Here is a 17,930-nt window from a genome sequence, read left to right on the forward strand (position 1 = left end):
CACTTCTGAAGGTCTCTCTGTATTGTGGTACAACAGGCAATGTGTGATTTTCACGAGCAATAAAAAGGGTAGAAATGATGTTTATGTTGATCTCTATCCAAATTTTCTGTACAGGTTCCGGAACCCTCAGAACAGAGGTGATGCAAAACTTTTTTTTGTGTGTGTACTTATAAGTTACAATAATAAAATATTGGGTTGTTGCTTGGTGTCAGATTATTGAGAATTAAGTGGATATTATGTTGTAGCCATGTATTATTGTGATATTTGGTAGTACAATAATGGAAGACCTTTGCTGGGATTCAATGAAAGAATTAAAACAGTATCTTAGTGTGTAGTGCAGGTGCTGGTCGTTGCCCGTCCTCCAAAAAATGCTCCTGCTGTGTAGTTAGTAGATTCTATATTTTGTAAATTTGCTTAAATAGCTAGATCAGGGGCAGTGCTGTTACTTGTATGAGTACTGACGCAAAGTTGGCAGCACTCAGTGTGCTGTGGTGGAAACATAAGTCATTAGGTGGATTTCAGTAACCAGTGAATATATTCTGATTTCATATCTGCCATCGATATAAAGACAGAATTACAGATGATTAAAAAAATACACGTGTGGTGCATGTTACTTAGCCAAAATATCGCCTGAGTAATGTGACACATACATAACCTGTGATCCATGACTGTCCTGTAAATAATTGCTTGAATTGTTCAGTGAATGTACTTGAGCTTCTTACCATAATATGTTTGTTGGTTTTGCCAATTCTCAACCAAACTGGTACTTGTAAACCTAAGTGTGACCTCAGACTACACTATAAATCAATCTACGGTATACATTCCTAACGAGTAGCAAAAATATATGGGTCAATCCATATGAAGTGGTCCAGTGATGGTTGCTTGATCTTTTTTAAATATTTAAATTTTTTTATATGTGATTGTCCTGTATTTTAGAAGTTCAAAACAGTTTTTTTAAAATAATATATCTTGCACCTTTACTGGATGGTGGCCATTTTTATTTGTAGGCGCACGACAATTTTTCAGTATGGAGACGTTAGCAAAATTTTGAATATCTCTGCACTGGATTAAGTTACAACATTGCAATTGATATGATTGTTTTTAGAAAACTATCATCTATCTGTCTATTACACAAAATACCCTACATTCAAAAATAACCAGTCAAAATGACCTCCAAAGTTTGGTACCCAAATTTTTAAAAAATCCTCTTTTTAGGCCCAAAAATAACAAACAAGGAGCGATTTATGAGTGTCTATTTCTTTTCCTATAGTTAGATATCATACACTACTAGCCTCATATAGAGCAAGAATACTTACAAACCTCCTATTTTTTTATAAATTTTTGAAATTAGAAAATTTGCTCTTTTTTTGTAAAGTTAGTTACTTCAGGTGCGACTGTATATAAAAATATGATTTTTGCACTTTTTGTACACCTATACAATAGCAACGTACTGTAAAAATTTCAACATTGATACCTCACTGAACAAAGATACGCATTTTTGAAAATGAGGAAATAATTCGCATTACTCAACAATTGATCTTATCGCTGTTGCTTATTGTTTGTTTCATTGTAATAAAATTTAATTGTGACATATGTTTAGTTAACAGTCACCCTATATTCATTTAGTTTATTTATTTTCAATAATCTGATATTAAACAATTTTGCTTTTGTTATATGGTAATAAAAATGCCTATTTAGGTTTATTGTTAATAAAGACGTACATTATTGCTGGGTGTGGCATTGTTGTAGTCAGTCTGTTCTGAAACCTATGTTAGAGTGGATGTACATACTTCATGGAGAGAGTAGAATGTGTTATGTGCTTTGTCCTGTGTGTAATTTGTATATTATTTTTAGAGATTAACTAGACTGCAACAAAATGGATGAACAGTGCTCTGTTGGACAGATAGCAAGTGAATTGTGTCACAAAACAGTTTATGGTTCAGTTTCAAAAAACTTGAAAAATGTCAGTGACTTTGATGAAGTTAGACAAACTTTGTTTAAATTTTGAGTAAGTTCTTCTGTAACATCAGTGTGTGAGTATCATGAGAAGAAATATATTCTGAAGTACAACCACATTTTTGGAAGAAAGTACTGTGATCCACTTAAAAGTTCCCTGTTTGAGGGAAATAAAATTTGAACATTTGTCCTTGTTATGTGAGAGTGAAACATCTTCCCAAGTGAAACATGATTCCTGGATATACTTTTCAGATGGAAGTGGTAGTCAGTATAAGAACAAAAAGAATTTTTCAAATCAGTGCAACCACAAAGTAGACTTTGGATTGGAGGCTGAATGGCACTTTTTTGCATCTTGCCATGGTAAAATTGCATGTGATGGAATAGGAGGTTCAGCGAAACCTGAAATAAATAAAGCCAGCCTACAAAGACCAACCACAGACCAAATTCTCACAGTAGAGGACATGTATACCTTTTGCAAGGATAATATTAAAGGCATTACCAATTTTCTGATCGAGAAAGAAGAAGTGGTTCTGCATATGAAAACAACACTTCAAACCACATTTGAAAACTCTATAGCAATAAAAGGAACAATCATTGTGTCAGTAGAATTACATCTCTGACTTTAACATTTAATGTCATAGTGGCATGTGTGTATGATTGAGAGTGGTGGCTTGCAGAGGGTGAAAGAATAAGTTTGGGAAACAATGATGTTTTTGTGCATTTTTACCACCCTGTTGGCCCAAGAACATCATTCAAGAAAACTACTAGTGACACAATTTACTTACCACAGCCAATGGGTGGTCTGATTCTGTATCACAGAAGCTGTCTGAAGAAAAAGTGTTCTCATCTTTTACCATCAGGTTTAGGAACATTTGAATCTCAAAGGATTATAATTGAAAATAATAATTTTAAGTACGTCAAAATAATATAAATGTTATGAAATTAATAGAGGGAAACATTCCACTTGGGAAAAATTATCTAAAAACAAAGATGCTGTAACTTAACAAATGAAAGCACTGGTATGTTGATAGAGACAATAAAACACACACACACACACACACACAAATTTCAAGCTTTCGCAACACAAGGTTGCTTCACCAGGAAAGAGGGAAGGAGAGGGAAAGATGAAAGGATGTGGGTTTTAAGGGAGAGGGTAAGGAGTCATTCTAATCCTGGGAGCGGAAAGACTTACCTTGGGGGAAAAAAGGACAGGAATACACACACACATACAGACACAGGCAAACATATGTAAATGCACAGAGGTTCGGCAGAGATGTCAGTCGAGGCGGAAGTACAGAGGCGAAGATGTTGAATGACAGGTGAGGTATGAGCGGCGGCAACTTGAAATTAGCGGAGGTTGAGGCCTGGTGGGTAAAGGGAAGAGAGAATATATTGAAAGGCAAGTTTCCACCTCTGGAATTCTGATAGGTTGGTGTCAGTGGGAAGTATCCAGATAACCCGGACGGTGTAACACTGTGCCAAGATGTGCTGGCCGTGCACCAAGGCATGTTTAGCCACAGGGTGATCCTCATTACCAACAAACATTGTTTGCCTGTGACCGTTCATGCGAATGGACAGTTTGTTGCTGGTCATTCCCACATAGAAGGCTTCACAGTGTAGGCATCTCAGTTGGTAAATCACATGTGTGCTTTCACACGACTGGAGTAGGTGGTGGTGGGATGGTGCATGGGACAGGTCTTACAGTGGGGGCGGTTTCAAGGGTAGGAGCCAGAGGGTGGGGAAGGTGGTTTGGGTATTTCATAGGGATGAACCAAGAGGTTACGCACGTAGGTGGACGGCTGAAAGACACTCTTGGTGGAATGGGAAGGATTTCATGAAGGATGGATCTTATTTCAGGGCAGAATTTGAGGAAGTTTTATCCCTGCTGGAGAGCCACATTCAGAGTCTGATTCAGTCCCAGAAAGTATCCTGTCACAAGTGGGGCACTTTTGTGGTTCTTCTGTGGGAGGTTCAGGGTTTGAGCGGGTGAGGAAGTGGCTCTGGTTATTTGCTTCTGTACCAGGTCAGGAGGGTAGTTGCGGGATGCGAAAGCTGTTTTCAGGTTATTGGTGTAATGGTTCAGGGATTCCGGACTGGAGCAGATTCGTTTGCCACGAAAACCTAGGCTGTAGGGAAGTGACTGTTTGATGTGGAATGGGTGGCAGCTGTCATAATGGAGGTACTGTTACTTGTTGGTGGGTTTGATGTGGATGGACGTGTGAAGCTGGCCATTGGACAGTTGGAGGTCAACGTCAAGGAAAGTGGCATGGGATTTGGAGTAGGACCAGGTGAATCTGATGGAATCAAAGGAGTTGAGGTTGGAGAGGAACTACTGGAGTTGTTCTTCACTGTGAGTCCAGATCATGAAGATGTCATCAATAAATCTGTACCAAACTTTGGGTTGGCAGGCTTGGCTAACCAAGAAGGCTTCCTCTAAGCGAGGTGGTGTACGAGGGGCCATCCTGGTAGCCATGGCTGTTCTCTTTAATTGTTGGTATGTCTGGCCTTCAAAAGTGAAGAAGTTGTGGGTTAGGATGAAGCTGGCGAAGGTAATGAGGAAAGAGGTTTTAGATAGGGTAGCAGGTGATCGGCGTGAAAGGAAGTGCTCCATCGCAGTGAGGTCCTGGATGTGCGGGATATTTGTCTACAAGGAAATGGCATCAATGGTTACAAGGATGGTTTCCGGGGGTAACAGATTGGGTAAGGATTCCAGTCGTTCAAGAAAGTGGTTGGTGTCTTTGATGAAGGATGGGAGGCTGCATGTAATGGGTTGAAGTGTTGATCTACGTAGGCAGAGATATGTTCTGTGGGGGCTTGGTAACCAGCTACAATCGAGTGCCCAGGATGATTGGGTTTTCTGAATTTTAGGAAGTAGGTAGAAGGTAGGGGTGCGGGGTGTCGGTGGGGTCAGGAGGTTAATGGAGTCAGGTGAAGGTTTTGTAGGGGCCCTAAGGTTCCAGGCAGGGTTAAATTTGGATAGTGTATTGGGGAGATGGATCATTAGGAGTAGGATTAAGATTATTTTTCTTCATGGCAAAGTGATATTTCTAGCAAAGAGTACGAGTGTAGGACAGTAAATCTTTGACGAGGGCTCTTTAGTTGAATCTGGGAGTAGGACTAAAGGTGAGACCTTTGGATAGGGCAGAGGTTTCCGATTGGGGTGGTGTTGTTCCAGATTGTGTTTATTAGAATTTTGATGTTTTTGGGGGGAGTGGAGCTGGAACTGAGAGGTTGAGTAGATGGGAGAGACTGGGTCTGTGTGCAATGAGAGGAGGTTGAGGTTTGTTGGAAAGGTTGTGGAGGGTGAGTGAGTTGCCTTTCCAAAGGTGGGAAACCATGAGATTGGATAATTTTTTGAGGTTGTAATTTGCGGTTGGCCTGTAGGAAGGTGCTCTGAACAGCCGGTGTGGATGTGGGAGAGGAAAGATTGAGGGCTTTTATTGGGGATAGGAGTTGACGGGTGTGTTCATTGGCTGAGTTGACCTCCATCTGTCCAATGGCCAACTTCACACATCCGTCCACATCAAACCCACCAATAAGTAACAGTACCTCCATTTTGACAGCTGCCACCCATTCCATATCAAACGGTCGCTTCCCTGCAGCTTAGGTCTTCGTGGCAAATTAATCTGCTCGAGTCCGGAATCCCTGAACCATTACACCAACAACCTGAAAACAGCTTTCGCATCCTGCAACTACCCTCCCAACCTGGTGCAGAAGCAAATAACCAGAGCCTCTTCCTCATCCCCTCAAACTCGGAACCTCCCACAGAAGAACCCCAAAAGTGCCCCACTTGTGACAGGATACTTTCCGGGACTGGATCAGACTCTGAATATGGCTCTGCAACAGGGATACAACTTCCCCAAATCCTTCCCTGAAATAAGATCCATCCTTCATGAAATCCTCCCCACTCCACCTAGTGTCTTTCAGCCGTCCACCTACATGCGTAACCTCTTGGTTCATCCCTATGAAATACCCAAACCACCTTCCCTACCCTCTGGCTCCTACCCTTGTAACCACCCCCACTGTAAGACCTGTCCCATGCACCTCCCACAACCACCTACTCCAGTCGTGTGACCCAGAAGGTGTACACGATCAAAGGCATAGCCACGTGTGAAAGCACCCACGTGATTAACCAACTGAGATGCCTACACTGTGAAGCCTTCTATGTGGGAATGACCAGCAACAAACTGTCCATTCACATGAATGGACACAGGCAGACAGTGTTTGTTGGTAATGAGGATCACCCTGTGGCTAAACATTCCTTGGTGCACGGCCAGCACATCTTGGCACAGTGTTACACCGTCCGGGTTATCTGGATACTTCCCACTGACACCAACCTATCAGAACTCCAGAGGTGGGAACTTGCCCTTCAATATATTCTCTCTTCCCGTTACCCACCAGGCCTCAACCTCCGCTAATTTCAAGTTGCCACCGCTCATACCTCACCTGTCTTTCGACATCTTCGCCTCTGTACTTCCGCCTCGACTGACATCTCTGCCGAACCTCTTTGCATTTACACATGTTTGTCTGTGTCTGTATGTGTGTGTGTATTCCTGTCCTTTTTTCCCCCTAAGGTAAGTCTTTCTGCTCCCGGGATTGGAATGACTCCTTACCCTCTCCCTTAAAACCCACATCCTTTCGTCTTTCCCTCTCCTTCCCTCTTTTGTGATGAAGCAACCTTGGGTTGTGAAAGGTTGAAATTTGTGTGTGTGTTTGTGTGTTTTTTTATTGTCTCTATCAACATACCAATGCTTTCGTTTGGTAAGTTACAGCATCTTTGTTTTTAGATATAATATAAATGTTATATACATAAAAACAAAGAATATAAATGTTATTTATATAAACAAAGATGCTGTAACTTACCAAATGAGATAGCGTTGGTATGTTGATAGAGACAATAAAACAGACACACACACACACACACACACACACACACACACACACACACACACACACACACCTCCATCTGCTTTAATTTCAGTGATGTTTCCACTTTTGTATATAATTCAGTACCTTACTTCAATAATAATTGATTATATCCCACCAATATCACACATGAATAGGCAACAGCCATAAGATCAGTTGTAATATGAATTATCTCCTCATTTTCAAAAATTCATATCTTTGATACAGTCAGATATCAATGTTGAAATTTTTACAGTATGTTGCTATCATAGAAGTGTACAAAATGTGCAAAAATCATATTTTTATACTCAGTCCCACCTGAGATGATAACCCCAAACTTAATAAAAAATGAAAATTTTCAACTTTCAAAAATTCATAAAAAATTAAGAAAACATTTGAGTGTTCTTGCTCTATATGAGGGTAGTAGTGTATGAGAACTAACTATAAGAAAAAAACAGACTCTCATAAATCACTCCTTATCTGTTATTTTTGGGCTTAAAAAGTGGATTTTTGAAAATTTGGGTACTAAGCTTTGGAGGTCATTTTGACTTTTTTTAAGGGTATTTTGTGTAATAGACAATGTTGTAGAGGACACTTCTCTAAAAACAACCATGTCAATTGCAATGTTGTAACTTAACCCGTATATTTGCTACGTCTATAAACTGAAACATTGTCGCGCGCTTACAATCAATTTGGCCACCATTAAGGTGAGCGGTAAAATTTTTTTAAAAACTGTTTTGAACTTCGGAATTATAGGGTAATCACATATAAAAAATTAAAACATTTAAAAATGGTCAAGCAACCAACTTAATTTTTATCGGACCACTTCATTTGGACTGACCCTTATATGTAAGCTCTGGTGATGAAAATTTAAAGACACTACAAATAACCTACAAAGAACATTGAATAATGTCGGTTACAGTATTGGGAATAGGTTGTTTCTTTGTGTGCCTCTCATAGCTTATCCAAAACTGTCTCCTTTTGGCTAAGCAAAACTAACGTATTGCCAACATACAAGCCATAGAGGAAAAGTGTCCAGGCTGGCTTTGCACCTGTTCTAGGCTTAGGCACTATTTTCTGTTTCTAGACAATCTTTTAAGAGATACTACAACAAATGTAAGGTAAAGATATTTGCAACATTTTTAGTGCTCTCATTGTTGAATGTTGTTTATGATTCTGTAGTATTGTTTCTGGATTTTCTGAGGATCAGTGACTAGTGACACAGCTGCTCATCCATTGCATGTGTAAACTTAACTCCCCAGAGCAGAAAGCTCTCAGAAAGGGCATAATATAACAATAATTGTTGAAACTTGTGACATAAAGGCAATAGTTGATTTTCCATTAACTAGTCAGTAGAATGTGCTGCCACATGTATATTAAAAAGTATTAAAACTGTAAAGAACATATTTCTGCGCAATTTGTTGAGGCTAGCCAGTCAGAACCCTGGGCAGTAAAAAGAACTTCAATCACATCTGACTGTCCATTAAAATAATGATGTTATTAACATAAATTATCTTGAAGTACCTGATCAATGTAATAAAATACTTAAAAATGAAAGTATAATAATGCATAACTTGCAGAAAATCATGCTTGAACTCGTGACATAAGAAAACGGAAGGTAGGAGACTAGGTACTGGCAGAAGTAGAGCTGTGAGGACGGGGCAGGAGTTGTGCTTGGGTTGCTCAGTTGCCCGCGAAAGGCAAAGGTCCCGAGTTCGAGTCTCGGTCTGGCACACAGTTTTAATCTGCCAGGAAGTTTCGTGACATAAGATTAGGAAGTAGTGTAAACTGGCAAGCTTATTGTTAGTGGGTAAACATTGCACTCTGACAGTGTCATTTCCTTGTCCAGAGGAAATGTAGCAGAAGAGATACTGTAATCTTATGTAGAGACATGTTTCGATTAGACAGTAATCTCATTATTCTTAAATACTTTCAGAATGTTGGTGATTTAGTGCATGTTACTACTGCTCCAGAATAATTATTACTGTTTGCGGAAGGGTTTTATCTTAGAATATCAACTGAAGTTGTAGACAGATGGATTCACAACATTTTAAGGACTGATGTGAGGGCTGATTGTATAAATGTTGGTGACGGGAGGTCAGTTTTGACATTAGTTCAGAAAACTGAACTCTGTTTACGACTATGCTCTATTCTATAATACTAAACTTGGATCCACCAAAGGAGATTCCAGTTTGGTCTGAGTTAGCATGAAATATGCCTGGCAGCACTGCTAAAATTGGGTGTCGACACAATGATTGCAATTTGACTGCAGACATTATTTGTACATCATAGATACACAGCATTCCTATATTAATTGTATTTGTTATAAAAGATGTCTTATTGTAAAAATGGAAGGAAGTAAACAGAAAAAGAGGGATCTTCAAATTTCTCCCCATACACACAAGATTTGTTGCTGGAAATCGTATTGGGCCAATATGACAACACAATAGAATGGAAAAAATGATAAAGTCTCTGTGATCAACAAGGAAGTGGTGTAATTGTTTTTATGTAAATATATTGTGAATAGACACCACACTCTTGCCTTGTGACTACTGTTAGCTCCCCTTTCTCATGATACTGCAAGCTTGTAGACAGGTTTCCTTCCTGAAGTTATACGCGTTGCTTTGTGTACATTTTAATACAATCTGATTAAGCTTAGCATCTGAGATTGCTTTTATGTTTAACGATTCCTAAATCTCTCTGCACTTTTGCCAACAGGAGACTTGATGGGGATTTGGGTACAGTCAGTTGCACCTAAGATAATAGGAAAACATACAATTTGACAAAAATCACACTGGGTTTTCATGTCATTTTCTTCTACAGGCATTTTGACGAATATGTTTTTTAGTGAGGCAATGCAGCCCAATACCTTGTTGACAGCTCTGTAAGCTTTTGCTACATCTTTTTCAAATTGCATTGCTAATTGAAAGCTGCCCATAGCATAAAATCTTTATGGTAAAAGAAGCATCCACATTAGAGTCAGTAGCAGGTTTCTTTTGATGAATTTCAACTGATACTCTCTCAATTTCAACACTGTTTTTCTCCCAGCGAAAATTCAGCTTAAATGATTTATCATTTGATTGCAAGAAGGGGTTCATCCTTTGTTGTCCTCAGTAGACATGCTGGAATACAGAGATATCTTTAAAGGAAACAATATAATGGATATTGTTTAAGGTTCTTGCACAAAGAATACTGCTCTCCAGTGACCTAGAAGGATCAAAAGACAAAGCATGGTATGGTTTTAAAATTTAGTGTTGTTTCTTTATGACCAATACAGTAAAGAAAGTAGTACCAAGGGGAAAGAAAATCTGAGAACTGAATGGGTTTGAGCTTGAGATCCTCTGCACCATGTGCCAGAGTGCAGCCTCTTGAGCTATCGAAACAATCGCATGAACACTGCCTTGCACATATCACCTTAGTAAATAACTTTCATAGACTTGCTTTTAATTTATGCACCCATGCACATGCAGTTGTTATAACTGTTTAAACACATGTTTGGTAGTTAAAAAAATTAATGCACATTGTATAGTTACTGCTGGTCAAGGGAAGAGGGCACATTTATACAGGATGTTCAGTCATTATTGGCTGGTGTCCAAATCTAGATAAATATTTTTAATTTTCCTTACTCTGCTGCTTAGGTTCTATAAAATGCCCTTAAGCTAATCACACAAATTATGAGATGTCGCCAAGAATTGTTATGAGGTCAGTTGTTATCTGCATTCACTGCTTACATAGTAGTTTAGAATTTCCTTAACATAACCTTACAAATCGGGAGGGGGGGGGGGGATAATAATTCAAGCTTCAGCAGTGTGGGAGTGGCATAGTATCACATGTTTACTTGTTTATAGCAACTATTTCATTATTTCAGAACACAAAACAAAAGTGGTTTTTTTTTTACAATGTCACATCATTGTACATTGACAATTACATCCCCCCCCCCCCGAGTTTGATCTACAAATTTTTACCTGTCAAAGTTCATCCTACTTCACAGTGATATGATGTGGATTTAACATTTATACAGAACAGATTTCCGATTTAAGCTTTATCTGAGGTTATTTTCTTTGTTAACCTAAGGTCAAATGCTGTATACATTTGGCCCTGAAATAACTGTTGTCCTGAGTCTTACACCAATGTTCCATACGACTTCATAAAGGTAGACCCCATCACAATATGACACAACATTGACAATGGGATTTCCTCAGTCGGAATGTGATAGGATAGTGTATTTGCATTGATAAACTTACATAGGTAATACTGTGGCTACAGAGCAAGCTACAAAATCATCTGTTTCCCACCATGTAAGTATGACATGAAAGCTGTGGTATCAGTGTGTAAATATCCTGGAGCACAGTAGAACAGGTTTCTTGTCTGCAGGCAGCTGATATTGATTTATTGAGCCCGTTGGTCATAAGCCTGGGAGAGGCCCCTACAGTAAGGTACAGAAATTTGAAAAGGAGTACTGGAAGAGTCACCTCATCAAAACATTGTTGTTGAAATTATGATAAGTGTTTCTGCTTCTGGTCCAGGGAATCATCTCAGATGATGATAGTTGGAGGTTGAGAGTGATGAAATGTTCAGTTTCCTTGCCCTAATGTTTCGCCGTAAGATCACACATCGTTAGTTATGCCTCAATTGTACCAGTATGTTTATTTTTAATGATCATCTGAAAGTTATAAATATGTTATCATTTAGGTGTATGGTTCAGCTGCAGGTGTGTTTCTGAATGATAAGTGCTTTAAATGAATAAAAAAACACTATCATCATTTCATAGACTCAATTTTGCTTCAGTGAAACTTTACTTACCCTGCAGTTGTCTTTGTGAGCGGCCCTAAGTACCTCTTCTCCCCACACTCCTCTCTTAAATGGCTGAAGAAAACATAAACACAAAATAGTTTATTTTCTGGTGTGAAACAAAATAGTTCAAATACAAGTATACAGTCTTACTTTCAACTGTATTTTCAGCGACAACAACGTGAAGAAGCTTTGAGAAAAGCACAGGCCAAGGAGGCACTGAATAAACCAATGACACCTGAAGAACTTCAAGCAGAAAAAAAGAGACAACAGAAACTACAAGAAGAAGCTGACTTGCTAGTGGCAATGGAGACATTTGGTAAGCAATCCTACAGCATTACACTTCAATCCCACTTCCATATCATTCTCCTAATGTAGTGTTACTACAGTATATCAAAAACTACTATGAATATGCATTTAATGAACTGATAATATTTTAATCTAAGAAAATGAAGATGTGTAGTTGGTGTACTGCTTTGTTTTATGAATATGTTTATGTTAAAGTGGTGAAGCTGTAGAGCTTCCTATAATGTGGAATAGGGTGCAAATGTTCACAAGTAGCGGTTTGTCATTGGTGAACAGAAAATTTTTTCTGCAGCCAAGATTACTTCGTGTTTATATTTTATTTCGCAATGACCGGTTTTGTAAATATCTTCCTGTCATCATTGGACCCTCAATGTACCAAAAGTAAAGAATTGCAAAGAGAATTTATCTCAGTGTACAAGCCCATTGTTAATGATGGGAAGTATGTACCTACAGAAAATTCTTATTAACATTCATACATGGTACCCATACATAACACTTTCTATCGGAACACATAAAAAAGAATATTTAAAATATCTGGTGCGTGAACTGGATGTCCAGGAGTGGAGGTGAAAGAACTGGAAAGTGCAGTCATATCCCAACCACATCAGAGGAGAATCTGGATTTATGGTCTGTGAGATCACACTTTTTCACCCACACTGTGGTGTGTGAATTATGGTATACCAAAATAGCGCATGATTTGTGTTACGCCTATTCACACTAGAGCCAGCAGTATTTGCCTTAGGGGTGTACAGAATAAGTTTATCGGTTAAAAAATCAAATTTTGGGAAAATGCATTTTTTAAATATTTAGTCTCCCCTTCAAAATTATGTAGCGCACAGGAGAGGTATCTTTTCGTTTGGCTACAGACAGTTGACTATCGATTTTGTCCGATTTGTATTGTTTGCTTTGTGAATAAATCCATTGTGTGTTGTGAAAGTCACATATGGTGAAGTCATTAAATTGACATCCCTTCAGCATACCAAGATGTAGACTGAGGTATTTAAAAAGTGTGTAAATTGGCCAAGAATTAAAGGGTACTCATAAATCGTCTGATTCGTCATCTTCAGCAGTATTCGACATCTGAGTAGCGTTTAATCTCTACAGTGATGGTGATACATTGAGTGATGCTGCTGCCATTACAACTGAAAGTGCTTCAAAACTAGCTGGAATTGAAGAACGAGACAAGAAACTAAATGCTGGAACTACAAAATACAAGATAATAGATGTTTAGAGAGCAGTGTATGCTGCAAACAATGTGGAAAATGTAGTGTTTCACTGAAAACATACATGTAGGACTAGCTTGCGAATTAGAGTTAATGTGCAATTATTGCAAACATACGCTAGACTGGTTTATTGTTTACAGTCTACAGGTAATGGCTGGGCTGCAGGTGCCATGTTATGTGGCGTGCTGAACCTCCTTGCTCTACCCTCAAAATTTGATAAACACATCATTACAAGAGATTTTACTATTGAAGATGTAGCACAGGAAAATATGAAATATGCTGTTGAGGAAGCTATTCTTGAAAAAATAATAAAGGGGCTTGCTTGTCCATAGCTTTTGAAGTGAGCTAGCAGAAGAGAGGCTACACACATATGTGTGTACACTGCCAAGATAGTTAAAGTGGCAGTACTTTACCCACAGCTCGTGGTCTCGCAGTCGCGTTCTCGCTTTCTGAGCACAGGGTCCCAGGTTTGATTCCCAGCAGGGTCAGGGATTTTCGCCTGCCTCAAGATGACTGTGATTGTGTTGTCCTCATTATTTCATCATCATTCATGTAGGTGTCTAGATTGGGCTGAGAAAGGGTTCGGAATTTCTATGGGTGCTGATAACTGCGCAGTTGAACGGCCCACAAACCAAACATCATCAGTACTTTCCAAGCATTGCAGATGCAAGAATAGAAGGGAAAGTAAACATGAAAATCATTACATGACAAATTATTATGGTCCAACTGGTAGTATGGAATTTGCTGGAGTAAGATGTATTTGTCTACACTTAGAAAAATGGCACAACATTCAACACACAAATTTTCTTGGACTTAGTGACTCAAAAGCATTCAAAGAAATTGAGGAACTGAGTCCCTATGGGAACAGTGTCAGCATTTGCAAACTAATGTGTGTTAGTCCTACTCAGAAAAGGATGAGCTCAAGACTTCGAAGGCTCAATGTTAGCATGAAGGGCAAGAAATTTGGTGATGGAAAAACTTAAGATGGGAAAACAGGCTGTCAGCTGCTGCTATAAACTATATTCAGAAGCGCTATGGTCTAGCAGTTAGGCAGAATACAGCAGATGAAGAAATAATGAAAAGTGCTGGCTGGGTTGTGGGTTCGCCGCTGTCCCCCCCCTCCACACACACACACACACACACACACACACACACACACACACACACACACACACACAGAGAGAGAGAGAGAATCCCCAACGTGAACTGTGTCTTCATGAAGAAGGTAGTTGGTGCAAGTACTGTAGATGCAAGGTAATTTTATAATCACCCTCATTGTATTCCTCCTGCCATAATTTGCATAATAGAACCAATATTTTGAGACCTCACAGATATTAGTGGACTAAAAAAATGTCCTCATGACTGGACTCAAAATAAAATAAAAATGAGTGTGTGAACAATGTGTTACGGAAAAGACAACTATAACTATGTTTTTGGGTATAAACACTCTTCATTTTGGCATTTATGATGCTGTTTTATCATTCAATCAGAGCAATATAACAAAAGTACAAAATGTTGCAGAAGGTGGAGCTCTGCATAGGATTACGAACTGCAGATGCTATGCTTTGTTTAGACATAGAACGGCTCAGGTCTTCAGGTAATGCAGTAAAAATCTATTCAAAGATGGCTAGACAGCATAGGAGAGTCATCAGGTGGAAGCTGTTGGACAATTCTGATGACACTAACTATGAAGCAGGTATGCATTGAAGTAAAAACTTTGAAGCTCAGTTCCCATCACTTCAATTTTTCTTCTGCATATAATGTCCATTTTCTGTCTACTTATTGTAGAAAAATGAAATTCTCAGATGCTGTTCCCTAAGGCCTTCTGATATATCTGAATTCAGAGGTCTGTGAAATTATTTTGTATTAAGGGTTTTGTGTTTTATAGTAATTATTAAAATGTATAACTTTTTTAACATTTAGAAAAAATAAAATGTCTATCTTTTTCCAAAATGATTAATTCATAAAAGTAGCACATACGTTCGTGTTCTGTAAAAGATCGAGAATATAGGCTCAATGACTCATGAGAAAATGTTTCTAACTTTTGGCCAATTTAACATTTTAAGCTTAGGACATCCCATACATATCTATGTAGATATCAAGTACTCTGTCCATCGTTTGTATATTTGAGATCTCATGGTGTACTGATTGTCCAGTATAGTTTTTGTAAGAATGTCAGTAATTCTGTAAGAATTAATTACCCTGACTATAAGACTGTCAAGTATTGACATGGCACATACGCACCACCTGTTGACCATTTATGAAACAGCTTGCTCTACCATAGGCTGCTTGCCCACTCAGTTTCTCCTGTGATGTGCTATGGTGATGATTGCACTTTCTATTTTGTTGACCTCTGCTCCTGGGCACGTAGTTGGCACAATGGAATTTTTTATATTTTCTCTTTTGTGTTGGACAAGCCAATGTGGTGTCTTTTCATGTATATGGAAAGTGTTCTCATTGTAATCTTTGTGTGAATGCATGTTAATAAGAATTCTCTGAAGATATGTAGACAAGTGCTTATGTACTTCTTATCACTGATAATTTATTTGTACAAAGCGGTAAATTCTTTTTGTAATGGCTTGACTATCAGTATGTTGTAGATCTGACAATGACAGCAATATATTGCCGGAATCATTCATTGTGAAATAAAATATAAAATACCGACCTATCTTGGTTGCAGGAGATTTTTGTATTCATAGTGTGAAAGGTGTTAGTAGGTTTACACATAAGATACATTTTCTCTGTGAAAACGTGACTAGCTGGCAATATACGTAACTGTATTTTTCATGTTATAAGTTTGTGGGCTTTATGCCTTTGCAGTATTGTTAATAGTAGTCTTCTGATACTGTATTTACTTTCAGGTGTTAAAGAAACTGTATCAACTGGAATAGATGGAATGAATCCAGACAGCAAAGAGGAATTTGACCAATTCAGAGACGCTCTCTGCAAAAAGATTAATCATTATTCAAAGTCTCCTCATTTTCCTGAATTTGCTGAGGAACTAATTAGGAATATATGTGTGAATTGTAAGTGAAAGATTCAGTGATCTAACAAACATTTTCCAGTTTGAAAATGAATTTTATGTTTTTGATAAATTTTGTTTGTGCAGTATAAGTTACTGAACATGTTACCATGTGGCAGCAGGAGAGCTCACAAATACATGTTAAAGAAATGTGCAACCTTTTGTAACCTGTGGTTCCATCTTCTGGCAGAAGTGTTGAACGGGAAGGAAGAGGTATGAAGGAAAAGGACTTGCAAGGATTAGGAAATGGGGAGAGTTTGGAAAAGTCACCCAGAGTACCAAGTTAGGGGAGACTTACCAGACAGAATGAGGAACGTGTATCGCCTCCTCATCCTGTGTGGTAAGTCTTTTCAGACCCGGGGTTCTGAGTGACTCATCCAAACTCTACTGATTTCCTATACTTCAGTCCTTTCCCTTCATCTCTCTTCCACACCTTCCACCATTCTGACAGAAGAGGGAGCCACCGACTTCGAAAGCTTGGACATTTCTTTGACCTTTATATGTGTTTTCTCCCTTGATTATATCGATCCAGTTATATTTTCAAAAACGGATTTTTTTTTTATATATATGAACATGTTATCCGTTTATATCATTTATATGTAATGAATGCAGGATAACCACAAGATTGTAGAGCAAGTTGAATGCCCAGTAGTAGCCTGTTTGTGCCATGATTTCTTTTGCTAACTCAGATTGTTGATGGTAGTAATGTGTATGTTCATATTGTGTTCACAAGGTGTATCATGGGATGATCTTCAAGCAGAAAGTGTACAATTCAGTTCTACTAACAGAATTACGGAGTGAGAGAAGACCCCCCCCCCCTCCCCTCAATAACAAAAATGGCACGGTTTTAAGATGTGTTATGAATCATACAACTGCATAATTAATAAAAAGTTTTTTGGTGTGCTTATTCTCACATTGTTATCCATTGACATGAGATGCAACAGCTGTCCTGGGCCCACATGCAGTTTTCTCTAAGGGAGAATCATTGTCATTCTGTTCCACAGAAGAGAGAGCCTTGTTGTTTCTGCTTCTTGCACTAGTGTGCAGGTTCCAGGCTTGCTGACACTCTGTGGTTATGCCTGGGGGACATGAACAGCTGACAATGGATTACCGTAAATACCAGCAAAAAAATCAAAGTTCACCTGAATAGCAGGTGAAAAATTTTATTCTGGAATAGTTGTTTCGAAAAGAGAAAATAAAAAAAAACTACAGTAGAGTGATAGATTACAGACATGTAATTTCATGCAATGTTTTGCACCGATGTGGTAACATCGTGACATATTCTTTCACAAAAACAGTCCTCCATCTACATGTACTATGTGGCCTACCTGAGCAATGTTGAGATGCTTCGGTATCCCCAAAATAGCTGCTAACTCAGCATAATTTTTCGGCATACCAAGAACCATTTGGAATCAATGCAAATGACTTTGCAATGAAAACAAATTAGTATTAGTATTTATTCAACCATGAATAATTTTATCCTGATGTAGGGTTGTTAGGTTAATAAAAGAAAAAAATATATCTCATTGGTTAATTTAGTTACTTGGACATTAGTGTGTGTTCTGTGGCATATATAACGAAAATCAACAGGGGTCTAAATACTGGCCAAGGAAGTCTGCATTATATTTAACATATGACCAGTGCTGTAAATACATCATCTGCATCCCAGAGAGAATTCACGAAAAGCCTACAAAGTGACGGGTGGTACTGTCACAGGACTTGCAACA

At 38.5% G+C, this 17,930-nt stretch overlaps 1 protein-coding gene across 1 annotated transcript in view; it reads left to right on the plus strand.

Moving 5' to 3' along the window:
• Positions 1 to 17,930, plus strand: part of LOC126272288 (eukaryotic translation initiation factor 3 subunit J) — a 63,966-nt gene that overhangs the window by 26,050 nt on the left and 19,986 nt on the right. The window contains exons 4-5 of the mRNA XM_049975048.1: positions 11,824 to 11,971; positions 16,043 to 16,207. Coding sequence (XP_049831005.1) covers positions 11,824 to 11,971; positions 16,043 to 16,207 — 313 coding nt within the window. The remainder of the gene's footprint in view (positions 1 to 11,823; positions 11,972 to 16,042; positions 16,208 to 17,930) is intronic.

Source organism: Schistocerca gregaria, chromosome 5 (assembly GCF_023897955.1).
Source record: "Schistocerca gregaria isolate iqSchGreg1 chromosome 5, iqSchGreg1.2, whole genome shotgun sequence".
In the NCBI taxonomy this organism is placed as follows: Eukaryota; Metazoa; Arthropoda; class Insecta; order Orthoptera; family Acrididae; genus Schistocerca; species Schistocerca gregaria.